The sequence below is a fragment of the Choloepus didactylus genome, chromosome 18 (genome assembly GCF_015220235.1).
Source record: "Choloepus didactylus isolate mChoDid1 chromosome 18, mChoDid1.pri, whole genome shotgun sequence".
NCBI lineage: Eukaryota > Metazoa > Chordata > Mammalia > Pilosa > Megalonychidae > Choloepus > Choloepus didactylus.
The window spans coordinates 16,569,524-16,597,294 of NC_051324.1; the positions used below are offsets into that span (position 1 = coordinate 16,569,524).

At 55.6% G+C, this 27,771-nt stretch overlaps 1 protein-coding gene across 3 annotated transcripts; it reads left to right on the forward strand.

Moving 5' to 3' along the window:
- The first annotated feature begins 161 nt into the window (after positions 1–161).
- Positions 162–27,771, forward strand: CAMKK1 (calcium/calmodulin dependent protein kinase kinase 1). Of its 3 annotated transcripts, none has more exons than XM_037810636.1 (16): positions 162–281; positions 7,451–7,852; positions 8,706–8,753; positions 9,237–9,290; positions 9,713–9,764; positions 9,989–10,122; positions 10,574–10,610; positions 11,438–11,459; positions 12,632–12,720; positions 15,737–15,936; positions 18,916–18,969; positions 19,722–19,795; positions 21,473–21,560; positions 21,812–21,940; positions 23,895–23,998; positions 26,171–27,771. In XM_037810636.1, the coding sequence occupies exons 2-16, from the start codon at positions 7,493–7,495 to the stop codon at positions 26,241–26,243; spliced, it is 1,518 nt and encodes a 505-aa protein (XP_037666564.1). In that variant the 5' UTR covers positions 162–281; positions 7,451–7,492; the 3' UTR covers positions 26,244–27,771. The 3 variants fall into 3 exon arrangements, with proteins under 3 accessions (XP_037666564.1, XP_037666562.1, XP_037666563.1); XM_037810634.1 differs by having other exon boundaries at positions 26,610–27,771; XM_037810635.1 differs by lacking the exon at positions 162–281 and adding an exon at positions 6,507–6,945 and having other exon boundaries at positions 26,610–27,771.

The window sequence follows — 27,771 nt, forward strand, 5'->3', positions numbered from 1 at the left end:
CTCGTGCCGAGCCTCAGTTGGCCGCGGCCCCGCCTCTCCAGGATGGGGCACGAGTCCCGGGTTCTGATTGGGCGGCGCTAGGGGAACCGCACAGGCGGACCAATGAGCGCAGGCCGGGCGCGGCAGCTGGCGGGGGAGCGAGCGCTGCCGCGAGCCGCGGCGCCGGCGGTCTGAGCTCTGCGATCCCGGCACGGGCGAGGCGGGCAAGGCGCGCGGGGTGCGCGCCGCGGGAGCGAGCCTGGGCGAGCGCCGGGCAGCGGAGACTGTCGCCGGCCGCCAAGGTAGGAGCCTGCGGGCAGGTAGCCTGGGGCGAGCGCGGGAGGGGACGAACTCCTGAACATCTGCTTGGAGTCTGCGGGGGAGAGGGAGGGTCTGCGCGGCCGTGTCTGCGAGGGCAACCGGGACATCGTCCAGGCGGGGATCCTCCGCCTTCTGTCTCGGGGATCGGGTCTCCCGGAGCCTGCTACTGTTTGCGCCGGTAGCCAGGACCGCATCTCTGCGAGCGTCCCCACCATCTGCGTCCCTTCCCCCCGCTCTTGTGTACCCGGCTGCGTCTTCAGGACGCATTACCTACCCCCGCCCCAGTCTTGGTGGGAGGCGGTGTCTGTGCGGAGTGGGCCCGGACGGGTGCACCCACGTGTGGATCTCCGCGGAGCGCTCCTCCCACGGTCCTCCCCTGAATCTCCGGGCATGAGCTGGGTTGGAGGGGGCGGCGTGGGGATGAATGGGAAGGGACGCGACGCGCGGCTTTAGCTGCGCAGTCCTCCCTCGGCTGACGGGGTGCGGCGGAGGCGGTTGCTGCGGCTTCTGGGGCCCGGTGGGCACACAAGTGGTGGCTCGGAGGGTGCGCACGTGCACGGGGACCTGTGTGTGGTGTTTGGAGGCGGGTGTGCGTGTCACGTGGACACGGGAGTGTGCTGTTGCAGGGGGGGTGAGCGCGCATTACTGGGTGGAGTGGTATGTGAGGGCCGGTCACGCGGACATCGGCGTGCGTCCGTCGGGGGAGGCGGGGTGTGTGTCTGGAAGGTACAAGAGCGTGCAGAGTTTATGTGTGGGGTCGGCCGCAGGACTGTGTCTCTGTGCCAGGTGGGCATGCGAGTGTGGGAGGAGTACACCCCTGTGCCCTTGAGTTTTCCTGGGAAGAAGCACCGGCCTTCACATCCATTCCCGCCTTCGTTCACACATACACATGGAGCACCTGCTGTGTGCCAAACTGTCCTAGGCCCGCAGACTTTTTTATTTTTTTATTTTATTAGAGTAGTTGTAGGTTTACAGAAAAATCATGCAGAATGTACAGAGTTCCCATATACCCTCCCTGCAACATAGTTTTTCCTGTTATTAACATTTTGCGTTAGTGTTGTGGTGCCTTTTTTACAACTGATGAAACAGAAAGGCCCACAGACAGGAAGCCCCTGCTTCCCCCTTGGTCTCTCCATCCTCATTCTCTGCTACCCTTCCTCCCCCCCAATCCATGCCAACAGCAGCCAGCCAGAGGGATCATTCTAAACCTTATATGAGTCACTGCCCTGCTCAAAATCCTCTTCTGGCTTTTGAAGCCTCTGATCTCTGTCTACAAAGCACCCCCCATAACGCAGCTCTGAGTCCCAACCGGGAAACTGTGAGCTCTGTGCTCTCTTACGCACAGTGTGAACCTCCATCCTTTCCCCGTCCTGATATCCTGCTTAGTGGTCATGAAGAAGCTTAAAGGCTCCCCTCTCCAGTACACCCTCGCTGAGGCCAAGCATGGTGAACGACTGGGCCTTCTCCGCAGACTTAACTGTGCTTCCTGTCAGGTGCCTCCTACTCGCAGACCCTCTACTCCAGCCCTGTGGGCCTCTCTGCTCAAACAGAGCAAGCACCATTTCACCAGCCCACCCCTCCCGACCCTTGTGCTTGCTGTTCCGTCTGCCTGAAATGCTCTTCCCCAGAGGTCCATGCAGCTGACTCCCGTGCTTTCAGAATCCTGCTCAAGTCCGGGTTCAGAAAGGCTTTCCCCAAGGACACCCAACCCCTCACTCGTTATCCCCCTTGACTGCTTTTTTTTTCTTCATTGTGCATTCCACTTTTCATATATATTTATTACTAGCTTTTTTGTTTGTGACCTCTTGCTGCCTACTAGAAATTAAACCGTGTGAGAGCAGGACTTTGCCTTTTGGGTTCACTGCTTTATCTCCTGGCACCTAGCCCAGTTCCTGGCATATAGTAGGTGCTCAGTGAATATTTGTTGCATGAATGAGTGACTCTGGATTTGCACCCCAGGGGTCTATATCCCTCCCTGGTTGCTCCCCAGCCTGTGAGCCCCCAGTTCAAGGTAGTCTCCTGATTCTGTCCCCCAGATTCTGAGTTCCTGGAAGGCCAGGTCTGGGAGAACTGTGCCCATATTTGCATGATAGAAATATTCTCCTTAGCACCTGGAGTGGAGAACGGGATGGGGTGGGGAGGGGGTGTGAACCCGGCAGCAGGGAGACTGGTGTGGCGGAAGCAGTGGGAAAGGAAAGAGCAGGTCAGAATCTGGACTTTCTAAGGGGTTTGATGTGATGACCTCACCTAACAGTGGGGAGGTCAGGGATGGTCCCCAGAGGAGGTGATGTCTGAGCTGTCCTCCAAGTCGCAAAGGCGAGGGAGGTGTATTCCTGGCAGCAGGCGCAGTTTACACAAAGGCCTGGTGGCAGAACACAGTCTGCAGCGTTGGAGACTGTGAGGAGTGGAGGGTAAGTGTGGGGCTGGGGGAGAGGAAGGAGTGTAGGACTCCTGGGTTTCTGGCTGGGACTGGTAAAAACTGGGAGGATATTGGTAGTGTGAAGGGGACAGAAGAGGAAGAGCAGATTTGGGGGAAGATGCTGAGTTGAACTGGGGCCCTGTTGGGTCCGAGCTGCCCGGGGAACATGGAGGGAGAGGAGGCAGCTGGCGCGAGGGAGTGGGGCTGGAGGCACAGACCTAGCGTGGTCTGAAGAGGGGACAGAGGCAGAGAACGAGGCCTGGAGACTTTCAGCCTCCATGGCTAGGCTGAGAGGATGCTGAGGGTCACCGTGTGGAGTTGGCACTGAGCCCACCTGGCAGACTGGGGGCTCCCCGGCACTAGTAGGGGCGGTGTCCTCACAGCAGGCATCCTCAAGCATGACTCGGCACCAGACACCCGGGCCTCCCTCGAGGGGCCTGAGTAATCGCAGGCGGAGGCGGGAGCTGCGGAGGGCACCCGTTGCCGGGGCCATCCAGATGCTTGTGATGAGCATAAACACAGCTCCTGTGGGGCAGCCCAGGGATGCCAGGGCCACCTTCTGTGCCTGGCCCAGGTGGTTGTGCCACCTCCTTGTGACTTTCCCTTCTGGCCAGTCCTCTGCTGTCAGGGATCCTCATCCTCTCTGCCTGGGTGATAGCTGGTCTTCTGCCTGGCCCTGGCCCTGGGGTTCTCAGCAGCCTCCCAGAACTTGGAATGCCTGATGTCATCCCGGGCAGGGCTGCTTGAATGGGCCTGGATGAGAGTGGGTCTGCTGCTCTGTCCTGGGCCTCCTCTGAGGCACCCAGGTGGCTGGGGCACACCCAGAGGAGGAGGCCAGGCCAAGGGGGCATCCGGAGCTAGGAGCCTGCATCCCAGGGGAGGAGCCTGGGAGGAGGTGTAGATTGTGCCAGGCTGGCCTGGAGCCAGGGGCAGATGTGGGGTTGTAGTTTGTACATCAAGGCTTTCAGTGTCTTCTAGATGTAGACACATCCCACCCCCTACCTTTTAGAAACAAACTGCTTCTGTGTCCATAATCTTACCGACTCCTTTCCATCACCTTGGGAGTTGGCACCTGGTGGCCATTCTATCCGGTTCACATATGAGGAAACTGAGGCTCAAAGAGGTGCCATGACTTGTCCAAGGCAACACAGGCCTGGCCTGGGGGGACAGTGAGGGAGGGCTCGAGTCTGGTGGGGAAGCTGTGTCCAGCTGCAGGACTCGGCTGGCCCCGGGAGGCCCTGTGTCCTTGGGACTTCTGGCTGTGCCCCAGGCCTGGGTCCCAGCCTGTGTCTGTCTGCCCTTCCATCCCTCCACATGGTCCCTAGGGACCTACTGAGTTGCTTTCTACAAAGTGACTGCTGAATCCTTGGTTTTGGGAAGGTCTCGAGAGACCGCCCAGGTGAGTACCCAGAGGGGCAAACCCTGTCCAGGACACACAGCCTGGCCCAGGCCAGCAGGCAGCCTCATGCTAGTGGGACAGGCTTTCTGGGAAGTTTAGACTTGAATTCCTGGGGGTCAAGCTCCCACTGGCCCCCACAGGTACAGAGATCCCCCCCGCCCTGTGCTCCCCCTCTGGGACACACGTAATGCACACCCAAAAGCATACAAGAGCACGGGAACACGCTTGTACACACACACAAAACACTGGTAGATTTTGTCCCCAGGCAGATGTGCTCCAATATGTGGACTCGCAACACACACAGATGCCCTCTGAGATGGGTGCCCCCCCCAGCCCTGCCTGCACACATGCTCTCACGTGTGGACACTTGCCCTCACACGCATGGCCTCGGGGCCTGGCCCTGTCGCCTGGACACGCGGCAGCATCCCCGGGCCGCCTCCCCCACAGACGTGCCCAGTCACCTGAACGTGATCCAGGACGGAGGGGGCAGGGCCTGACGTCAGCCCTCCCGGCTGCCTTCTGCCGCCCGTGCCTCCATCTGGGCCGCCGCGGGCCAGGCAGTCGCAGCAGCAGCACAACTCTGTTTTTACGGAGCTTCCTCAGCCCCCGCCCTGTTCCTGGCCCTTATGGGCGTTCACTCCTGTACGACTCATGACCCCCTTGGCAGGTGAAACACACACTTAGCCCCACTTTGCATTTGAAAATCCGAGGCCCAGAGGTGCAGTCGCCTGCCCAGGGCCTCGCAGCCAGGAAGGGGGGGTGGGGGAAGGGAGGAGCTGGACCCTGGCAGCCTGGCTTCAGAGCCTGGGGCAGGAGGGCTTCTGCTCTGACTCGGATGTGACCCTCAGGCCCATCCCTGCCCCTTGCTGGATATCAGTGTCCCCATTTGAGAAAATAGGGGAGGGGAACCGCCTCCCCCCCCAATTGCTGTGAGAACCTCAGGGAAATCATGGGCAAATTTTATGGGCCACAGTAGGTGTCACCTTGGCCTGTGGCCATTCTCTGTCCCTGCAGCCCCTTCCAGTCCCTCAGCCCCTGCCTGGTGGGACCTGGGGCCGGGGCAGGAGCTCTGGACTCTGCTGTTCATTCTCAGGGTGGGGCCTGAGGCTTCTTGGGGTTCCCTCTCCGAGCCTGCTCAGCTGTTTAATGGGAACAGGGCTGTAATGATTGCTATGGCAACCGTTCATTTATTCGACAAACACAGATGGAACTCCTACTATGTGCCAGGCACCACTGGCACACCACTGCTTTGGAGACAAAGCAGACCAGAATTTATCTAATAATAAGTAAGTATATAGATAGATAAATAAATAAATAAAATATAGTAAATATAATAAAAGTACATTTAAAAAAGAATTGACCAAATTAAAAAAAAAAAGAACCTTAATTTCATGCTCATGGAGTTTACATTCTCGAGGCAGAACAGACTCGGCATACCTAGGGCCTGAGGAGTGGGGGGGAGGGAGTGAGGGGAAGTTGGGGGGGGAACAGGGCCATCTACGAGGAGGAGAGGAGGCCAGCTAGGCTTGGGGGGGCTCCTCTGAGCCTTTGCTTCCTCCTTCCTGAAGGTGGTCTGGTCCCCAAAGCCTCCCCGATCTTCCAGGCCTAGTCACACCCCCTCTGACCTTCTCCAGTGAGGTCTCTCCAATGCTCCAGCCTCATTCTCACTTCCAGAGAGATTTCCTTGACATTCCAGACTCATCAGCTCCCCCTCTCACCTCCACCCCCAGAGGCTCCTTGAGGCTCCAGCTTCACCACTGCCATCTCACTCCTCTAGGTCCAGCCCCCATGTTTTCTCCCCCTTCCCCCTTCCTTTCTACACATCAGCATCAGCTCCGCTGTCTCCAGGCTTCCACTGCTGTAACACACCAAGTGTCAGGCACAGGAGGTCTGACCCACACCCTCACCCACAGTCCATCTCAGCCTTGCTGTGTGTCCCTAAGGGAATCTGGGGGATTGTAGCTACAGTACGGATGGGGATACTGAGGCTCGGAGCCAGGAAAGAGCTTGTCCAGGCCCCACAATAGGTTGGCAAGCAGGACTGCAACCCAGCCCAGCTCCTCAGTGGCCAGGGACACCAGGAAGCCCTACGTCCTTGACATCTGTCACAGCAGGGTGAAGGCTGAACGAGGGGTGGGAAGGAAGCGTGAGACCAGTGCTCTCAAAGTCCCTGTGTGAAGACAGGAAGTTACCACCAGACAGGAAGGGCAGCAGGTCAGGAGTCCACTCATTTCCTTCTTCTGAGAAGATGTTGAGTCTGGCCCCAGGAGGGGAGCAGGGCGGCAGGCAGGGGTGGGGCCACTGCTCATCCTGGGACAGAGGTTAATCTCAGTCCGAGGGTCAGGATTCAGCCTGGGGTAAGAGTTTAACCGAGGGTCATAGTGGAGAGTGGGTGGGACTGAGGCTGGAGGTTGGGTCTAGAGCTCAGACTGAGCTCTGAGGTCAGTCTTTGCCCTGTGGCCTGGTTTGGGGCTCAGACTGCAATAAGGCCAGGCTGAGGTAAGCATCTCAGTCTGAGCTGATGTGGCAAACATTTTGGCCACACAAACAAACTGGAAGGAAAAACCAGGACAAATAAGGAATGACCTCAGTGCAGTGAAGTCTTGCTTGATTGTCACCAAAGCAGCAGGCCCCTCCCCTAAATGGGTCCTGTTTTGGACTGGAAGCTCTGTTGGGGCAGAGAAGAGAGTGGTGGGAGACTCACCCCATGATCCTGGAGAGGCCTCCCTCAATGAGATTAGAGGGATGAGTGGTCCTAGAGCATCAGGTAGGCCCCCTTGGAGGAGGTGAATGTGGCTGGAGCATCAGGAAGGCCTCTCTGGAGGAGGTAAGTGGGGCTGGAGCATCAGGGAGGCCTCCCTAGAGGAGGTGAGTGGGGCTGGAGCATCAGGGAGGTCTCTGCAGTTCCCGTGCCCAGCTCAGCTTCCAGGCAGCAACAGAAATGATTGGAATGCTCTGCTGCCCAGGGGTGGGGCTGGTGACTCACTGGATTTTGTGTCGGGCAGGAGCCTGACTGGGGACTCTGTCCCTCCCAGTGCTGCTGGCCTCCAAGGTTCTGCCCCTGTCTGTCCTGACTCAGGTGCTCCCGGCTTCTCAGTGAAGCCAGTAAGACAGAAGTGCCTGTGGGGATCGTGAGGTCCAGAGGGCTGATGGGCAGCAGAGCCAGATGAGCTTCTGGAATTCCTTCATTTAGCAGGGGACATACCTGAGTTTGGATATGGAGGGAACATCCAGGGCAAAGGCCCAGCAGTATGACCCACCAGTTTGGGGCCTCCTTGCCCATGGCCAGTCTGGCATCCAGGAGCAAAGGCTTCTCTGCCCTCTTTTCTCAGGTTCCCAGCAAGACTGCACAGAGGACCCTCTTGGCTGAAGTGATGGAGGGGGGCCCAGCTGTCTGCTGCCAGGACCCTCAGGCAGAGCTGGTGGAGCGGGTGGCAGCCATTGAGGTGGCCCACTTGGAGGAGGCAGATGGTGACCCAGAGCTTGCCAGGAACGGTGTGGACCCTCCACCACGAGCCAGGGCTGCCTCCGTGGTCCCTGGTAGTGCTTCAAGACCACCTCCAATCCGGCCCAGCCTCTCAGCTAGGAAGTTCTCCCTACAGGAGCGGCCAGTGGGGAGCTACCTCCAGGCCCAGGCTGGACCTTATGCCACGGGGCCTGCCAGCCACATTTCCCCACGGTCCTGGCGGAGGCCGACCATTGAGTCCCACCATGTGGCCATCTCAGATGCAGAGGTTAGTGGGGCCAAGTTGGGGTTGCTCATGAGCCCCTCAGTCAGCCTTCGTGAAGATCATTTTCTGCTCTCATCCCTGCCATACAGCTATCTAGCCTTGGTTTGCATACCTCTGGGGCCGGGGAGCTCACTATCTAACAGTATGGCCTTTTCCAACACAGGGCAGCTCCATCTGAGCCAACGGCTGCCTCCTATAACTTCCTCAATTCCCAACCCCAGCCCAAAAAATTCCTCTTAGAGATTTGAAGACGATGATGTATCCTCCTCCCAAGTCTCCTCCTGGCCTAGCCTCCCACCTCTAATCTTGTCTCCTAGAGCTTGCTCAGTATGCCAGTGTGCTTTCAGACACTGGGCTCCTGCTGCCCCTGTCCTTACCACTTTGATCCGAAAGTGAACCTGGGTGTCTAGCAATCTCCAGATTTCAGAGGCTGAGCTTTTTATGCCAGAACCAGGGCTTCCTGTCTCCTGTCCCCAGGGTTCCCCTCATCTTTCTTGTCTGTGCCTTCCAGACCTCCTCATTCAAGCTCTTCTGGAAGTACTTGCATGTGGGTTCCTCACAAATTGGGGTCTCCCAGACCCCAGCATCTGGGCAGGAATTAGCAATTTTTCTTTCACCACTTCCAAGAGGTCAAAGCATGGCTACGGCTCACCATTCATGTTTTCAAACATTATCCAAGGCTTCTCGTCACTTACAGTAGCATTGGCACTGCAAAGTTTTCCCATCCAAATCTGAAAGGTCAGTGAGGTCTGGGAATGAGGGGCCTGGGGCCAGGACTGGGCCCAGAAACAGGCTTCTGAGGTGGTAGCAGAGCTGCCTCTGAATCAGTCTGCGCCTGTTTTTCCCCCCCCCTCAGGACTGTGTGCAGCTGAACCAGTACAAACTGCAGAGTGAGATTGGCAAGGTAGGACTGGGGCAGGCCAGGGGCAGCGGGGGCTTCTCTGGGGCCTTTTCAGGGGCAGCCTGTCAGGATCCTGGGCTTAGCAATATTCTTTCTTTCTGCATAGGAATGTGAGGCAGAGCCAGGAAGGCCCCAGCCTGGAAGTGAGGAAAGATCTGTCCTTCGTAGGAAGGATCTGGGGGTGGGGGGTGGGAGATGACTCCTGATTCCTGATCCGCCCCCCCCCCCCCCACACACACACACACAGTGCTGGATGGAAGATAGGGAGAGGCTGGGGAAGGCGCGGAGCTGTACTATGCCGGGCAGTTGCCAGGGCACAGAAACTCCCTCTCCGTCCACCTGAAATATATGCCCCCAAGCCAGTGGTGATGAGGGTGGAGATGGGATGAGGGAGGAGGGGCTGGTGCTGTTTAGGCTCCAGATTCCTGAGATAGTCCTAGGGGAGGTTGCCCTGTCCAGGCAGGGCTGACTGGTGCCTTTCTGCAGGGTGCCTACGGCGTGGTGAGGCTGGCCTACAATGAGAGTGAAGACAGACATTATGTGAGTCTTGGGATGGGAGGGAGACATTTCCCAAGCTTGGCCCTAGAAGCTAGGAGCAAGGGAAGGCAGAAGCTGTACCCAGAAGACTGACGACAGGGCTACCTCTGAAGGGAGTGAGCTCCCTTCCCTAGGGGTGTGCAAAGAGAGTGAGCTCCCCATCTCTGGGGGTATACAAGCAGAGACTGTACTCCTGTGAGGAGAGAGCTCCGGAAAAGCTTGTTGGGGGACTAGGAATAAGGCCTAGACTCAGATGTAGCCACCTCCTAACCCAGCTTAATGCACATCAGGGCCAGTCTCTGGGGTTTCCCTTGTGCGTTTGGCAGACACCCAGTGCACCTTTCTGCATCTCAGTCCACATGCACCCAGCCTGTTTTAGACCTTGGTGGTTGCACACAAGTGATGTTCTGTCTCTCCTTCCTTAGGCAATGAAAGTTCTTTCCAAAAAGAAGTTACTGAAGCAGTATGGCTTTCCACGTACGTATCTGGTTCTATCCTTAGGAGACCTGGGTCCCTGGTTGGCTTTTTGTTAGGACTAGGGAGGGAGGGGTCAGCAGGAGCGAAGACCTGGTGGTGGGATGAGCTTGCTGGGTTGGGGGTAGGACCACTGTCTTGCAAGATTCTCGCTTGGGGCTGCTTGCAGGGCCATGGGGAGACCCAGCCGCCTGGAACAGGGACTTGACTCCCCTTCCTGGTCCCAGGTCGCCCTCCCCCAAGAGGGTCCCAAGCTGCCCTGGGGGGACCGGCCAAGCCACTGCTGCCCCTGGAGCGGGTGTACCAGGAGATTGCCATCCTGAAGAAGTTGGACCACGTGAATGTGGTCAAACTGATCGAGGTAGGAGGTGGTGGTGAGTGAGCGGGAGCCTCAGGTGCTGTGGGGGCGCTTGGCACAGACCCAGAGATCCTGTTGAGGAAGCAGATGTGGCTGAGGCCTCCAAGGCAGGGCATGGCTTGGGGTGGGGGGCTGCAGGGAGGCCTCGGGTCAGTTCAGGCAGCTCAGGAATGTTCTCAGGTTCTCACTGAGGGTGAGGGGCTGCCCCAGAGACAGGAAGTGAGCTCCCCACCATGGCAGGAGAGAAGGGCTGGATGCCATGTGGTGGGCCAGGGTTAGGGATGGTGATTTCTGAGGCCCCACTTGCCTGGCACCAGTGCAGTTCCTGCACCACTGTCCCAGGGTGGCTGCAGGAGTGTCCTAGGGATCCTGGGGCTGGTGAGGACAAGGAGGCCTGGGACCTCCAGCCTGTCCTCCTCAAGCCCCACCCCTATGTCTGCTCCTCTCTTATCAGGTCCTGGACGACCCAGCTGAGGACAATCTCTATTTGGGTGAGTGACTCAGTTTGTCCCACAGCAGCTTGCCTGGGGCAGCTCACACTTGACCTTCAGGTGGGTGGTGTGAATGCACTGACCTCCTGGGGGTAGGGGGAGAACACATCTCAAGCCCTGGATTCCCACCCAGTTAGACTCAACAAATAGTCCCAAGCCCCCACTCCCTGCCAGGAAAGAGTGGATCCAATGTGGATCCTGCGCTCAGGGAGGTACAAGAAGCAGACTATGTGATGTGGGTTCTCAGCCTCTGTCTGATAGCTCTTGGCCTCAGTTTCCTCACCTGTAAAATGGGGATAATAATGGTATCTACCTTATAGGGTTGATGTGAGTAGTGAGTGAGTGATTATTTGTAAAACACATTAGCTATTATTGTTATTAAGGTAATACTATTATTTTAAGTCTCTGGTGCCTGGACCAGGGCTGGGCTCAATTGAGACCTCAGGTCCTGGGGCAGAAGGAGCACTGGTTTAACTGCCTCAGGAATTCAAGGCAAAAGCTTTAGTTTCCACTTCATCTCCTATCTGCCTGCTTCCTATGATCTTTAGGAAAATTCCTGCCCTTGCTCTGAGCCTCAGTTTCCTCCCCTGTAAAAGGGGTCCATGCTGATTGTCTTCATCTGGCACCCAAGGATCAGATGAGGCAGGCCCATAGCAGACTCTACTCTCACCCACTTACTTCCCCATCTTGGCACCCCGGTCTGGTCCCCCCGCTCAAGTATGCCGGATGCCTGCCCCTTCTACCCTCCAGAATTGGGAAGGGTCTTGGCATCAGCTGCTTTGTCAGCCTGGCTTCATCTTACCTCTTTTTCTTTTCTTTTCTTTCAGTGTTTGACCTCCTGAGAAAGGGGTGAGTTCCCCGTCCCGATCAGGCAGGATAAGTCTAATCCAGGCCTTCCTTTCCCTCCCTGTGTCCCCAGTCCTAGGTCAGCTACTCTAGGAGGAAATAGACACAGGCCTTGCTCTCGAACTCTGATCTGGAGAGGGTGTTGGGGAGTGGAAGAGAGATCAGGATGACAATTCTTTGAAGGGTAGGAGTCAGTGATGCTGAAATAGTCAGGTAGACCTCTGGAAGAGACAGTGGGTTTTGAACCAGGCCTTGAAGAACTGGAAAGAAGATTTGGATGGAGGAGAGGGAAAGAGAGTAAAAGTGTGGAGACGGGACTTACCACTCCTACCTGTATTCAGATCACAAAGAGTTCTTTGATCTTTAGAATAAACTTGTGAGTTGGGTTGAGATACCATTCGCTCCTGTTTACAGGAGGGGAAGCTGAGGATCAGAGAGGGTAAGCAGCTTGACAAGGTCACACAGCAAAGCACTGCCAGCACCTAGCCCTAACTCCTGTTTGCCTGTTTGACTTTCCCAAGGCATTTGCAAAGCAGCCCACATGTGGGAATGGGCACAGGGCTGGGTAGACCAGGGGGCCTAACTGCCCTTGAATGCAGGCTGATGGCAGTGATGGGAGGGGGTAGTTTTGATACCCTTTAAGACTTGTTTGACCTCCATTCAAAAAAAAAAATATATTTTGACTTTGCCACCCATATTTATAACTAAAACCAAAGTTTTACAAAACAGTGTATTTCCTTATTACGTGTGATACTCATATATTCTATTTCATTAGAAAAAAAAGCAGGTGCCACTCACCCACTAAATTGATTTCCCAACTCTCTTGTTGGGATTGGACCCACAATTTGATGCTGTAAATGGTATCTTTTCAATTGCATGAGTACAGATAATTAAGTACTTACAAGGAATACCACGCCAATCAGAAATTAAGGTAAAGCTAATTTGAAATTATGATAATGGCAAGGGGCCGTGGTATCTCCGTGTTTTTTAAATTTTCATTTTATGGGCAAAGCGGCTAAAATCTTGGGTTCTAGAAACTTGTTGGAGCATATAGGGCTCCCGGCAGGTTCCCAGGGACCCGAATTACCCCGTCCCTGCTGTTCCCTTCCTGCTGCCCCACCTTTACTCATCCTGGTTCCTGCTGAACACCCCCTCCCCCTAATCCCTCCCCACAGGCCGGTCATGGAAGTGCCCTGCGACAAGCCCTTCCCCGAGGAGCAAGCTCGCCTCTACCTGCGAGACATCATCCTGGGCCTTGAGTATTGTGAGTGAGGGGCTGGGAATAGGGGAAGGGGACTTGGGAGAGGGCGGAGCCCAGGCTGAGCTGACGGCGAGCTGTTATTGTCAGTCAGCGCTGATCTGCCAATCAGCTTTAGCGAGAGGGCGGGGACTGGGGCGTCGGCGGGGCCAAATGCCTACTGAAGGGGACGGGGGTGGCAGACCTCACTGGGCATGCGCCAGGTTCTTGGCGGTGCAAGGTTGCTTCGCCCCGTAGGGCAGCGCCTTGGGTGTCTTCCCTTTGTCTCTGTGCTTTCTGAGTTCTTCGCCAAGCTTAGCTAACTCTGCAAAGGGCCTCAAGGGTTGTGGAAAGGAAGGGATTTCTGTCCAGCTGCTCGGAGAAGGGTCTGACTTGGGGCCAATGGCTGGTGGCAGGGTGTGTTCAACGGTGAGGGCAGCAGGAGGGAGGATATTAGCGTAACCTCTCTCTCTGAAATCAATTCATTTATTCATTGATTGAGCAACATTTATTGAGTACCTAAGTATTGAGCTGTGGATATGGAAATGACCAAGATCCAGGCCTGTCCTTAAGGACCTCACTGTGTAGTAGGAGGACGGAAGGAGCCTGACTGAGCAGGCAGATAATAAGGTGTGGTGCCTGCTGAGCCTGGGGAGGCACAGGGGCTGTTGGAGCATGGACCAGGGAAGGCTTCCTAGAGTAGGCAGCTTTTGACTGGGGTCTTGAAGGATGAGTAGGAGTTAGTAAGCCAGGTTTAGGTGGTACATGGGAGAGAGTGCTGCAGGCAGAGGCATAGAGGGCAGAAGGGCATGACCTATTTGAGTCTGGGGAGCTGTTCAATCTGGTTGAAGCATCCAGTGGGTGGAGGGTGGGGGTAGTGAAAGATGGAACTGGAAGTGCTGTCCAGGCTCCGCCATGAGGGCCTCAGGGCTGGGAATGCCTGGACGGTGGGCTTTGGACCTCATCCTGACAGCTGTGTGAGTCCCTGAGGGCTTTGAGCCTCAGGGAGGGGCATGATGGGATTTGCATCCTAGAAAGCTGTCTAGCAGCTGTGTGGTGGCTGGATGGGAGGGGGAGAGGCATCCAGCTGGCCAGGGAGAAGTGACAGATGGTGAGGCCCAGATTAGGGCAGGAGCGGTGGAGAGGAGTGGAGAAGGGGTGTCAGCCAAGTACTGGGTGACTGGTCATAGGGAGAGGAGAGTCCCCAGACATCTGGGGATCTGGCTTGGGTTGGCGAGCAAGAGTATGTTCTCTCCCTGGGGGAACAGGGTGGGGACCAGATGAGGTTTGACCTGTAGTAACAGGAACCAGGACTGTCTTTATCTCATTTGAGCCACACCATTGCCCTGAGACTACTGTTCTCATTATACATAAGGGAGAACTGAGACGCACAGTGGGGAGGGCCTTGCAGAAAGTCAATCGCAAGGGCCTAGAGGCCTGGGAAGGGGGTGAGTTCACCCTGGCTGTGGTCAGAGCAGGCACAGCCCTGCACCAGTGTGGCCTCCATTCCCTGCCTGTTCTGGGCCCTTCTCCCCAGCGGAGGGCCTGTTGTCTCCCATCCCTGGCAACCTCCTCCCCCCTAAAATAAAAACAAAACAAAACCAACAAAAAACAAGCTAATCCCATGTGGCTCCTAGCTAAAGCCTTATCAGGGCCTGATCCTGGTGAGGGGCTTCCTAGAGGGTTCTGGTCAGTGCCAAGGGCTAGACAGCCTGATGGATGGATGGAGGTGCTGGGATGCTAAAGTCCTGCCTTGTGATTCCGGTCCCAAGAAGGGAGGGTTGAGGCTGCCTTGGGAGGGCTTTGTGCTCACAGAGGCCCGATTCTTACTAGATGGGCCAGGTGTGGCCATGCAAGTGGTGAGAAGCAGTTGGTTCTGGAATATATTTTAGGGGCTGCATCATGGGACCTGCTGATGAATGGGAATTTGGGGTAGGATAAAAAGAAGAGTCAAGGGTGATCCCTCATTTTTTGGCCTGAGCAACTGGTCATAGGCCATTAACTGAATGAATGGGAAGACTGGGGGAGGAGCCAGGGTTTTCTTTGGGGTGGGATTTCTTTGCAAGCAGAGAAATCAAGTTCTGATTTAGACATGTAAACATTGAAGTGTCTGTTGGACATCCAAGTGGATGAAGAGCCTGGAGTTGAGGGGAGAGGCCAGGGTTTGAGATGAGAATCTATGACCCAAACCTCTGAACTCAGCTATGCGTGTAGATGCCTGTGTGCCCCGGCACTTAGGAGGCAATCAATAGAAGATCATTGGTCACTCGCTCTGCTCCCAGTCTTTCCCCTTCTCCTTCCCACCCCTCTCCTCCCTCCCTCCCTTTCTGTCTTCTCTCCTCTCCAACATCCTGGGGTCTCTTGGTCCAGGGGAAGTAGTTTGCTGAGGGGAGGCCCTCAGGTGGCTGGCTGAGGGGTAGGGTCAGGTGCAGGAACCCAGGAAGCAGGGCAAGCGCCCAGCCTACCTGAGAAGGCAACTCTTTACCTGCAGTCCCAAGGCCTGGGGTGCCCTTCTTCCTGAAGCCCATCAACCCAGAGCCTCTAGGGCTGAGGCAGCCTCTCTGTTGGATCCCCGGTCCCCACAGTCCTCCCTCAGTGCTGGGAGCAGAGACATCTCTGACCAGGCTGGGGTTGGGGGTGGACCTGGGGAAAGGCTTTTGATGGGCTTTGGGCCTGTGGCAGCTCTCAGGTAGAAAAGGCAGAAACTGCCCCAATCTCCTGACCTCCCTCCTCAGCACTGGTGCCTTGATGACTACAGAGAGAGCACTGGACTTGGAGGCAAAGACTCCAGTCCTGACTCTGCTTCTAACAGCCCGGGCTGGACATCAGGATCTTCACCTGCAGAGTGGCACAGATGAGGCAGATGTCCTCTTCCTGTGTCCTCATGAGCTGGACATGAGCTGAGTGTGTGCCTGGGCTGGGGATGTTCCAGTTCTTTCTTGCCTGGAGTTTGAGATGGGTGTCCCTGGATGGGCAAGGACAGGGAGTGGGTTCTGGGCAGAGATGCCACAGGGCCTGCTCCTCCAGCTGCCTCTCTCTGCAGTGCATTGCCAGAAGATCGTGCACAGGGACATCAAGCCGTCCAATCTGCTCCTGGGGGATGACGGGCACGTGAAGATTGCTGACTTTGGCGTCAGCAACCAGTTTGAGGGCAACGATGCACAGCTGTCCAGCACTGCCGGGACTCCAGCGTTCATGGCCCCCGAGGCCATTTCTGATTCCGGCCAGAGCTTCAGTGGAAAGGTGGCTCCTAGGGCCTGGGCTAGGTTGGGGTGCAGGTGGAGGGGGCTGAATATTTTGCAGCCAGAGTCCAGCTTCCAGCCGGAGGGTACCAGGGTCTTGTGGCTAGGGGGCAAACGCTGTCTCCTGCTCCACTTTTGGCCTCTTCCTTGGAGTCTGACAAATTCCTTGAGTTTGGCCTCCTCTTGTTTTCCAGCAAATGGCCCCAAATCTCTCCCATGGATATTTCCTGCCAGCCACACTGGGCTGGGTTCCGGGCTAGGCTGTGGAACAGACAGTCAAAAGAGCTCTGCTCCCTCCCCTTCTGGAGAAATGGGCAGAAGAGCTCATAGGTAGGGGGAAGTCAGGGGCTCTCCCTGCCACCCCCTACCTCCCTGACTTCTCAGAAGTGGTGGGGTTTGAACTGGGTCTTGAAGAAGGGGGAAGACTTGAGCAGGAGGTGGAGCTCAGAGAATGTGCAAGAGCACTGAGGGTCATGGGGTGGCAAGCACACAGGCTGTTCTGGTTTGCTAATGCTGCCATTATGCAAAATACCAGAAAAGGATGGGCTTTTATAACGGGGGTTTATTTGATTATAAATTTACAGTCCAAAGGCCATGAAAGTGTCCAAATTAAGGTATCACCATGAGGATACCTTCAGTGAAGAAAGGCCATTGGCATCCAGAAAACCTCTGTTAGCTGGGAAAGGACGTGGCTGGCATCTGTTGATCCTGGGTTGAGTTCCAGCTCATCTCTCAGCTCCTGTGCATTCTTGGTTCTTTCTCCCAGGATGTTTCTCTCTGAGTGCCAGGGGTCCTGTATTAGCATATCCCTGGGCAAACTCTGGGCTTCATCTCTTAGCTAAACGTCCTTCTGTCTGCATCTCCAAGTATGTCTAAGCATCAGCATCAGCAAGCTTCTGGGCCTGTGTGGCTCTTTTTAAAGTTTTCCAGTAAACTAATCAAGACCCAAGCTGAATGGATGGGGCCACACCTCCATGGAAATAATCTAATCAGAATGATCATGTGGGTGAGTCACATATCCATGGAAGCAGCCTAATCCAAATATCCCACAAGATTGGATTAAAACATGTCTTTTGGAGGGACGTAATATATCCAGACTGGCACATGGGGTTTGGGCAAAGTTTAGAGGACCTGGGAGTTTTCTCCTAAGAAACAGAGGCAGTACGCAAAGGTTTCTGAGTAGCACGTTCCTGGAACACATGCCTGTTTTCACCTGGGGCATGCTGATCGATCAACTGCGCCCCCTCCAAAAAGATGCTGAGTGAGAGGCATTTGGACACATTGGGGGTGGAGCTTAAGGGAGAGGTCAGGGAGTTAGATAGAGATTTAAAAAAAAAAGCACACTTAATTTTGATATAATTTGAAATTTACAGAAAAGTTGAAAAAATAGTAGAAAGAACTCCCAGATATCTTTTACCTAGATTCACCAATTACTGACATTTTGTCCTGTTGGCTTTTTTTTTTTTCCTCCCTCTCTTTTTTTCTTATTAGAGAAGTTGTAGGTCTATAGAAAAATCATGCAGAAAGTATAGGGCTCCCACTTCCCCCCTCACAAAAACACATAGTTGTCCCTATTGTTAACATTTTACACCAATGTGATACCCTTGCTACAATTGACAAAACAATATTATCATAATTATACCATTAACTGTAGTCCATAGTTCATGCTAGGTTCATTCTTTGCATTGCACAACTCTTTGTTGTTCTTTAAATTTTTATTCCAAGAACATGAGCATAAAACCTAAAATTTCCCATTTTAACCACTTTCAAATGTACAGTTCGGTGGTGTTAATTACTTTCACAGTGTTGTTCCATTATCCCCGCCACCATCCATTACCAAAATTTCCATCACCCCAAATAGAAACTCTGTATCCGTTAGGCATTAATTCCCCATTCCCTACACCCATCCCAGCCCCTGGTATCCTGTACTCTACTTCCTGTCTTTGTGAATTTGTGCATTGCGTTCATATCTGACCTTCTTCCCATTTAGTTTTTCATTGTCTTTCTATATATTTATTTGTGTGCATATTACATTTTTCTGAACCATTTGTTTAATTTGGAGACATTATGCAACTTTATTGCTAAATATTTTAGTGGATATTTCCTAAGAACAAGGACATTCTGTTACATTCCTAAGTCCGATGATCAAAATCAGAAAATTTAACATTGATAAATGTCTCAGTAATGTCCTTTGTAGCTTTTTTTTCTCCCTGGCCTGGGGTCCCTTGTTGCATTCACTTGTCTTGTCCCTGTCGTGTCCTTTTATCTGGAAGAGTTCCTTGGCCTTTCTTTGTCTTTCTCAACCTTGACATTTTTGAACAGAATGGGCCCGTTACTTTGCAAAATGTTGTCAGTTTGCATTTGTCTGATGTTTCCTGATTGGATTGAGATTTTGCCTTTTTGGCAGGAATAGGTAGGTGGAAAATCGAGAATCACTCATCAGAGAGAAAGTGGACATTGGGAGGAGAGGTGGAGTTCCAGAGGGGAAATGTAGAAAGATACAAGTTGAAACTCAGGGCATGGGGGACCACCACCAGTGCTTGGGGGAGCTGAGGAGTTGCAGATTTGGCTCAGGAAGGTGGGGCCCTGGAAGAAGGTGGATGGTAGCTTCTCCAGAAAATTATTTGAAGAAGGCATGACCACTAAAGCCAGCGGTGGTTTAGTGAGTATAAGTTCAATATACAGTGTCATTTCTGGGGTGCATCTGTGTAACAGGGCCAGGAAATATGACCCTGTAAATAAAGGAGATTTTGTACCTGTCAAGCTAGAAATGTATGTTTCTGGTTTGGGTCATTCAGAACCCCTGGAAAGTGGGGGTCCTATCCTGCTAGTACAGTACCCAGCATGGAGCAGGTGCCTGTGTTTGTTGAATGACTACACAATTGTGGAAGGAGGTTCCCTGCATGCCCTCCTCACAGTCCACTGGAGCAGGGGGTGCTAGTGCCGTTCAGTGAACTGATGTGAGTGTATTTCCTTCTAGGCCTTGGATGTGTGGGCCACTGGGGTCACGCTGTACTGCTTTGTCTACGGGAAGGTGAGTGCTAGTGGGCTACAGAGCCGTGGCAGGCCCAGAGCCCCGGCACCATGATCTGGGCCCGGCTGAGCCAGGTGTGGGTGAGGGATGTGGGCCCTTCCTGTGTGCCCTTAAGTAAAGTGGCTTTTGAAAAAGTCCACCTGGCTCAGAGAAGGCCGAGGGAGAGGTGACTTCTGTTTTCCTCTTCTCCCCTTAGGGGAGACAATTCAGGACACAGACATCCCAGGGGCAAGTATAGATAGTCGTGTTGCCCCCTCTCCAGCCAGAGCACTCCCTGTCCTTCCTGCCCTTGATGCCATTCATTCATTCATTCACGCAGCCACTCAGTCGTTCATTCAACAAATTGTTCTTGACCCCTGCTCTGGGCCAGGCTGGGCCTTGGGGATACCCCGTAACTACTTGACTGAGATCCCTGTCCGCAGATGCTCCCACTCTAGGGAGTGCGCTGGGATGTTGGGGAGGAGGAGGGAATCTCAGGGAACATGTTCCCGGACTCCAGACCCTGAGAGCGGAGGCCTTGCTGCAGGTGGCAGTAAGGCCGATGGGTACACCCAGCCCTATGGCTGCCTCGGGGATGCATGGGTTCAGTCAACATCTATTGAGTACCTACTGTGTTCCAGTCCCCGAAGTTAGACAAGTGCTCTCTGACTCTAACAGGGAGCCCCCTGCCCTGGCCCCACCAGCGATAGGGCCGGTGCCCCTGCCATGGGTTGAGGCCCTGAGCCTACATCCTTTGCTTCTCCTCCCCACAGTGCCCATTCATCGATGACTACATCCTGGCCCTGCACAGGAAGATCAAGAGTGAAGCCGTGGTGTTTCCTGAGGAGTGAGTTGTCCACCCAGGGGACCAAGGGGACTCCTGCCCAGCCCCGGGGAGGGGTGTCTGAGGTTTATTGGACCTATTGCCCTTTGAGGGTCCCACCCTGCCTGCATGTCTGGAGGTGGGAGGGGGCTGCTCCCTGGGAGGGACCCTGAGCAGATAGAGGGGTAGGACTGGAGGGAGCTGAGGGTCCCCGAGGTGTCTGAGTCAGATCTCATTTTACAGATGGGAACTCTGGGGCCTGGAGTTGGGCAGGGATGATCCCACATCACATGCTCCCACCACTCCTTCACCACCCCGTGGGGTCAGGGGCACCAACTCCATGCAGTAGGGTGCAGGGCCACCTCTACTTTCTCCACACAGTGGGGAAGGGGCACTTCAAGATGCCAGTGTGCTCCCCCATTTCACAGATGGGAAAGTGGAGGCTCCTGAGAAGAGTTGTCAGTGGGGCTGGGATTTGAAACCACACCTTCCCCATTGTGACTGAGGTTTCTGAGCCCAAGGGACTCACTGGGGAAGCCACCCTGTGCCTCCGCAGTTCTTCTGCCTGTGCTTTTGGCTGCTGTGGCAACCTGCCTGCACTCCCTGGCTCCTCCTCTTGGTTCAGGGCCTTCTGCCATCTGTGCAGGTGCCTGGGCCAGGTCAGAAAGCAACCTGGGAGTTGTCCTTGAGGACTCTTGCTCCCTCAGGCCCACTTCCAGTCTGGTTCTCAAGCTGTCAAGAACCACTCCACTCCATTGCCCCCTCCTCTTTGTAGTTTAGGCTTCAGCCCCTCTCCCAGACTCCCTGCTGCTGGTCTCCCCCCAGACCAGCCATCATACTTAGGCCAGGGACACGCTGATACAGCACAACAAATCTGCACATGTCTCCGCTTAAAGTTTTTCTGAGGCTCCTGGCACTCAAGGACCACCACGTTCTGGTCCCTGCTGGCCTGCCACCACACAAGCCCCCTGGAGCCTGTCCCACTCCTCCTGTAGCGTGCTGCCTCTGTGCCTTTCCTTCTGCTGTACCTACTGCTGGGGAGACTTGTCTCTTCAGCCCAGAAGTTTTTAAAGGGATCCTGAGTCTAATTCAGCAGAGGGAACCCAAGGTCAACACCCCCAAGAGTGAGTTTCCCAAACTTGGAGGGATAGGATCCCCAGGAAGGCCGGAGTTTGGGCAGGGGCCTTCTTGGCTGGATATGGGACTTAGATTCCTGCTCTCTGCTTCCCCTGAACCCTTTCCTTGCTTACCGTGTCCCAATGGGGCAGTGTACAAACCAGCTGTTCTCTCTAGGCCTCTGTTTCCTCCTCTTTCAAATGAGAGAGAACCTTTCTGGCCACCTCCCAGGTGGAGGAAAGATAAGGTGGTGAGTGGGTGTGAAGGCCCCTGCTGTCCCGTAAAGCAGCTCTTCTCATGTTCTCCTCACTGTCTCTGCCACCTGGAGGGGCACCACTTCCGATTCAGGGAAGTTGGACATGCTTGCGCTGAAGCGCTCTCCTGTGCCTGGGGGTGTCCTTCCTGTTCTCCAGAACTGGGTCTGCCCGTCTGAGAAACGGGGGCTGGGTGTACCTCTGGGCACTAATCAGGGGACACTGGTCTGCTTCGGGTCATCCTTCCCCTGGACAGGCCAGGGATGGAGAGGTGGGAAGGGAGGGACCTCGTCACTGTCTTGCCCTCATTTCCTTCCTTCCCCCTATTTAGGCCAAAGGTCAGTGAGGAGCTCAAGGACCTAATCCTGAAGATGCTAGACAAGAATCCTGAAACAAGAATTGGGGTGCCAGACGTCAAGGTTAGGGAACCAGAGGTCTTGGGCTGGGTTGGACTGGCTAGGACATGGAAAACAGGCCTCAGTTTCCCCTTCTGGAGACACCTACACCAGGACCTACGTGGATTGTGTCTAAGTTCTGGGTTTAGGGGCTTTGGACACCCCCCCCCCCCCCCCAGGGAAGATTGCTATGGAATCTCCTGGTCCCTTGCCGATGGGTGTCCATCTGCCTGTGGCCCTGACCCCCCCCCCCCACTGCCCTCTGGCCTCCACAGTTGCACCCCTGGGTGACCAAGAATGGGGAGGAGCCCCTTCCCTCGGAGGAGGAACACTGCAGCGTGGTGGAGGTGACTGAGGAGGAGGTGAAGAACTCAGTCAGGCTCATCCCCAGCTGGACCACAGTGGTAAGAGGGTGTGGGGTGGTCTGGCAAGAGGTTTGATGCGATGCCTATGGTGGGCGTGTCCTTTGCCTTAGGCTATGGGGGAGCAGAGGGCTGCTGGGCCAGTCACAGCACAGGGTCACCATGACTTCACCAACCCTCCTTCCCTTCATTCCTCCCAAAGATTTATTGAACTTCTCCTATTTGCCAGGCACTGTACTAGGTGCTGAGGACATGCTAGTGAAAAGATCCTGTGGCATGAATTCCAGAAGGGCCTAGAAAGCCTTTGAATTGGAGATGTAGCCCCAGCCCCTGCATAACAGTTAGAGACCAATGCTTCTCTCTCATTTCAGTTTTTACCTCTGCACATCTTCCACGTTAACAGTTGGAAGTCATCGCTGTGGTTCCTGATGGTTGTTGGGGAGGTTTTCAGTGATTGCAGGACCCAGTCCCATAGCTTCTCTGTTCACAGTGGGACACTAAGAGCCTTTCGGGGAAAGGGGGTGCCCTGTCCTGCCCTGTGGTATCAGAGTGAGTCAGGGTGAGCACAAGGAGAGAGTGCTGGCCCAGTGCTGTTGGGGGGTCGGGCCTATGCACTTCCCTCCCTGCTGGATCCAGGCCCCTCTGGCTAAAGCCCTGCCTCCTTGTTTGCTTACTTGGCTCTCTGGGGGACCCTGGAAGCAGTCAACCCTCATAGGGTCCCTGCTGCCACCACCCTGGTCTTAGCCACCATTTCCTCTCTCCTGGACCACCAGGACAGCCCCCCAGGTAGTACCTCCGTTTCCCTCTCGCTCCCACCACAGTCAGTGCTCAGCAGCCAGGGTGGTCCTAGCAGCACAATCGCATCACTTCGCAGCTCAGACCCCCATCTCACTCAGAGTAAAAGCCACTGCCCTGATGGTGGCCCTGCAAGACCCTAAAAGCCCACCTGGCTGACATTGTCTTCTCCTCTCTTCCCTTCGTTAGCTTGGCTCCAACCACAGGGCTCCAGCCGTGTGCTCTGTGCGTTGCTGCCCTGGAGTCTTTGAATGTCTCCCGCTGCCTGAGATGTTCCTCCCCTCAGATATCCACAGGGCTCCTTGCCTCCCTCACTCCAAAGTTGCCTTCTCAGAGGTCCCTTCCTGGCCCCTTGCCTAAAATTTCAACCTTCCCTTCGTCATTCCTTATCTCCCTTCCTTGTTTTATTTTTCCTCCTTAGTGATGGCTCCTATCTAACATAATATCCAATTCCCTGATTTGTCTTACTTGATTCATTGTTTGATTGTTTGTCCCCCAACTAGAATATAAGCCCTGGGAGGGCAAGAATTTGTGCCTCCCTCTCTCACTGCTGTAGCCCCAGTGCCTAGAATAGGGTCTGGCACATGGCAGGCGCTCAAACAATAGTGGCTGATTGGCTGGATGGCTGGATGGCAGAACAAATGAAGGCGCCCTGGCTCTGTGCGTGGGAGTGTGAGAGCCTGTGTGTGTGTGCGTGGGCAGGGGCTTGGGGCAAAGGAACAGAGTCCGAGAGCCAGGGCACAGCGTCCACTACCGCTCCCCATCCCGGCAGCCCTCGCGGCCTTGCACGTTGCTGCCCTGAGTGTATCTCTCCCAGGGTCTTGGAGTGCAGCCTCCTCCCTGAGCTACCTGGCCCTGCCTCTGCTCAGCTCCATCCTTCCCGCCACAGCCAGAACGTGCTTTCTGATTGTGCCTTCGGGGTAAAGCTCCCCCCATCCACTTTCAGCCTGGTGCTCCAGTCCCTGTGACCTGTGCCACAGTTTGCCCCGAGCACCTCGTCATTCCTGTAATTCTCTCTGGGCTCTGGCCCACGCCACTCCCTCGGTTGGGAAGGCTCTTCCTTCCTTTCTCTGCCGACTGGAAAAGGGCCCTCAGCAGGGCCCACCCAGAATTTGTGCCTCTCTTGGGGAGTCAGAATGGAGGCTGTGAGCAGCATGGGGAGCCGGGGTCTCTGCTCCTCTCACCAATGTGTCCTCCTCAGATCCTGGTTAAGTCCATGCTGAGAAAGCGCTCCTTTGGGAACCCATTTGAGGCCCAGGCACGGAAGGAAGAGCGGTCCATGTCTGCTCCAGGAAGCTTGCTGACGTAAGTACCGATGGCTGAGGCCTGCGGGGTGCTTCTTGGGATGGGGCTGGGGTGCTGCAGCACATCCGCCCATTCTCACCATCATCAGGCTGTGCAGGCTGAGCCAGGACCCTGGGGACCCGGCCACGTCTGGGTTGGGCCCTGTTTGCACTTCTGTCCTCAAGGCTAGTTGGGGCTAGAAGGGACCTTCTGGGCTCACCCCTTGCTCCAGGCCCCTGCCCAGCATCCCTCAGTTACACGCTTCCAAGGATAAGGTGCTCACTCAGCCCCTCCATGGAAATGGGGAGATCCTTTCTTCTCTGGGAAGCTCAATGGTGTCGCACTTGCCCACTGGGTCCCAGCTGAGCCCTCTGGGGCCTCAGATCTGCTGCTCCCTCAGCCTTTGGCAGCCTGATAGGGGTCTGTAGACAGGCCTCTTGTCTGCTTTTGTCGAGGCTGTGTTGCCTGGCTGGGGAGGCAGGGGCACTTCTGCTGACGCCAACTAGGCCTGGGCAGTGTTAGCTGTTTTCCTGAGTGCCCATGGCTGCAGCCCTGTGCCCAGTCAGTGCTTTGCAGATCCTCGTCCAGCGAGTAAGCATGGATAGACTGGCTGACAGGGCCAGGAAGAGGAGCCTACATTTGCTCAGCATCTGACATGACCCAGGCTTGGGGGTTCACCACCTCCTAGGAGAGTCTAGAAAGCATTTCCCCAGATCTCCATGAGCCTTGCCCTCAGGTTTTCCACCTTCTTCCACCAAAATAAAAGTCAGTTTGGGATGCCCACAAGGCCTGATGGAGTTTGTACACAGACCTGCAGAGGGAAAACTGTAGGGGTCCCGGACCAGGATGCCTGGACGCTATGGTAGGTGGGTTGGTGGGAGCTGTGCCCCTAGCCTGTTTGGGGGGAAGGTGTGCTCCCCTAGGGAGTGAGCCCTGGACGCTGCCTGGGTATCTCCACCTCTCAGGAAGGTGCAGCGTCACTTGTGCCCATCCAGGGCCCAGACGTTGGTTCCGAGTGAGGCCTCCCTCTGGCCAGTGGGCCCTTCAGAGGTGTTGGGTCGCTCCATGGTGGCCAGGCTGGATCTGTGTCCTGCTCAGGGATATCCACCTACCAGCTTCTTGCCCTCTTCACAACAAACTTCCTGGCCAGTGGTGGGGAAGGGGCAGGTGTGGGAGAGGCTCTGAGGGTCCCGAGCTGCGGTTTCCCTGTCACTTCAGTGTGGCGGGTGGGAAGGGCTTTCCCGGTGTTCACCAGGGCCTGCCTGTCTCTGAGGCTGGAAGTGGGCTTAGCACAGGGGGATCATCTATAAATTAGCACCCAAATGGAAAAGGGAAGCTGTTAGTAATTATGTCTGGAGGACAGGCCTAAACCAGGACTGTGCTGAGCAACCCTGGACACGGGGGCCGCTCTCACTGTGAGCCCATGACTCGGTGCCCCTGGGGGTGGGGCCAGCCAATCCCGGGGTAAAGATGCGCAGTAGCCAGCCGGGGCACACTCAGGGCTGGCTGCTGGGAATACAACGAGCACAGCATTCATCGCCCTCTGGTGATGTGCTAGCGGGGCAGGCAGTCTGGCTATGAGATCCTGTGGTTCTGTGACCCAGGTTTAGTTTTGAAAAGCAGATTTTACTTCTTTATAGAATCCCAATATTTGTCCGTAATGGACTCTGTTTCTGATGCTTTGGGGTAATTATTGAAACCCTGCGGTAGAGCTAAGTGGGTTTGGTCCTTTTTAAAGGGAACAATGAATGGCCATTTTAAAAAGAGAGATCTTAGGGAAAAAAAAAAGCAGAAAGAGGAATCCATTGAATATATGCCAGAAGCTCAAGACTGACAGCCCCTGCCCTGTGAAGGAGGCAAAGAAAATGAGACATAATAGCCACTCTACCCAGGAGCAGGGGTGATTGAGGGAGGCCGGTGACCTGGTCCTTCTCCGAGGACGCAGGGAGGCTGGCTGGGTCGGGTCCGGAGAGGCTCTGACGCCTTCATCTCAGGGTCATTGGGAGCCATAGAAAGCTTGAGGCCAGAGCAAGGCCCAAGCTTGGGGAGGCCATCAGAGCGGGTTTGGTACAAACAACCATATGAGTGTGTGTGAGAAAGCGATCGAGCAAGCAGGGGGTGTCCCTGAGTGCACGTTCCAACCCCTGAGGCGCTCTGCCCCCCCCCCCCCCCCCCCCCGTGTCCCCTGAACAGGAAAGAAGGGTGTGGCGAAGGGGGGAAGAGCTTGGAGCTCCCTGGTGTCCAAGAAGACGAGGCTGCGTCCTGAGCCCCCGCATGCGCCCAGGGCCACCGGCAGCACACTCATCCTGCGCCTCCCATGGCCCACCGCCCTCACGCCGACAGCCACCCTTGCGAGCAGGGGGCTGGGGTCTGTGGCCCTGCTCCTGGCCCTCCCTCCCCCTGTTGTGCTGCATGCCCCCCATGCGAACGCCCAGGGGCAGGATTGGAATGTGTGCTATCTGGGGTTGGGGGCCAGGCGAGGGCAGCAGGGCCTCCCGCAAGGCCCCTCTCCTCATCCTGTGGGGGAACTAGGTGCCCTGGTGTCTCAGGAACCCTAGCAGTGGTCAAGGTCCAGGGGGAGGAGGCTGGAAACCAAGAGGGCAGGTGGAGGCCCCGCTTTCCCCTACTGCAGAGACCTCCAGCTGGAGGCCGGCGGACCTGGTTCGGCTGCCACACACACACAGAGGGATGTTCCCTGCCCACCTCAAGGCGGCGAGGCCTGAGCTCCTTGTCTACTGAGAACGCTGGAGTGGAGGACCTGACCCCTCAATGGAGATTCCAGGGCCTCGCTGGGGAGGGGAACGGTGTTGGAGAATTCAGATTTCCTTCTTTGTTGTCTTTTACTTTTGTTTTTAACCTGAGGGTGAAGCCCTGCTTGGGAACGTCTACTGAGCTTTCCTACAGCTGTGGGTGGTTCTCAGCGCACACATGCGCACACACACACGGACCCCACCCCCAAGTGGACTGGACTGAGCTTCCCGGATTGTGATTTGCACTTGGTACCATCCAGAGACCAGGCTGAACTGAATCAAGCGTGCCACACCTCCCTCGCCCACTCCCTCCCTCCTTGCGTTGCTCCCCAGAGCCCTAACTGCAGAAGAGACAGGGACTCTGACACTGACTGAGGGCCGAGACACAGGGCTGGGGCCTCTACCTGCTGAAGTAACTGGAATCCCACCCCCAGTCCTACCCTGGCCTACCCATCTGGCCCTGGAAGCTGCCCTACGTTCCCACAATGAAGGACCATCTGCCTAGGTCAGAAGCAGCACTGGTAGTGGGACCCAGGACCCTGGAGGGTGGTGCACGCTGGCCGGTGGCTGTGGAGAAGTGGGCCTCGGCGCCAGCTGCCTCCTCCCTGGGCCAGGCAGCACTTGGCCTGCTCAGAGCTGTGCTGCTCCAGTGTACGTGCCGACACAGCCATTCTGGAGCAGACATCATCTTCTCTTGGGGAGCGGTGCCTGGCTCAGCATTTACTGACCAAATGCTCATAGAGGTTGACCTCCAAAGGAAGATAAAGCAAGATTCAGCCCCTTCCTCTGGATACATGGACCCAACAAGGGACTTCAGCCACCTGCCCGCTCACCCAGGTTTTGTACTGCAGGAGGGAAGGGCGGCCAGGCTGGAGGAGTGGCTGGGGCCTGTCTCCCTCAGGCTGCCTGCCTCATCTGTGCCTGTGGGTGTCCGTTGCGCCTCCACGCACATGCGCGTGCATGCCCATCTGCTGCACACAGCACACGCATGTCTTGCACTGGTACATGCAACTGTAATATAGGCTCTTTGTCTGTTTAAGGCTA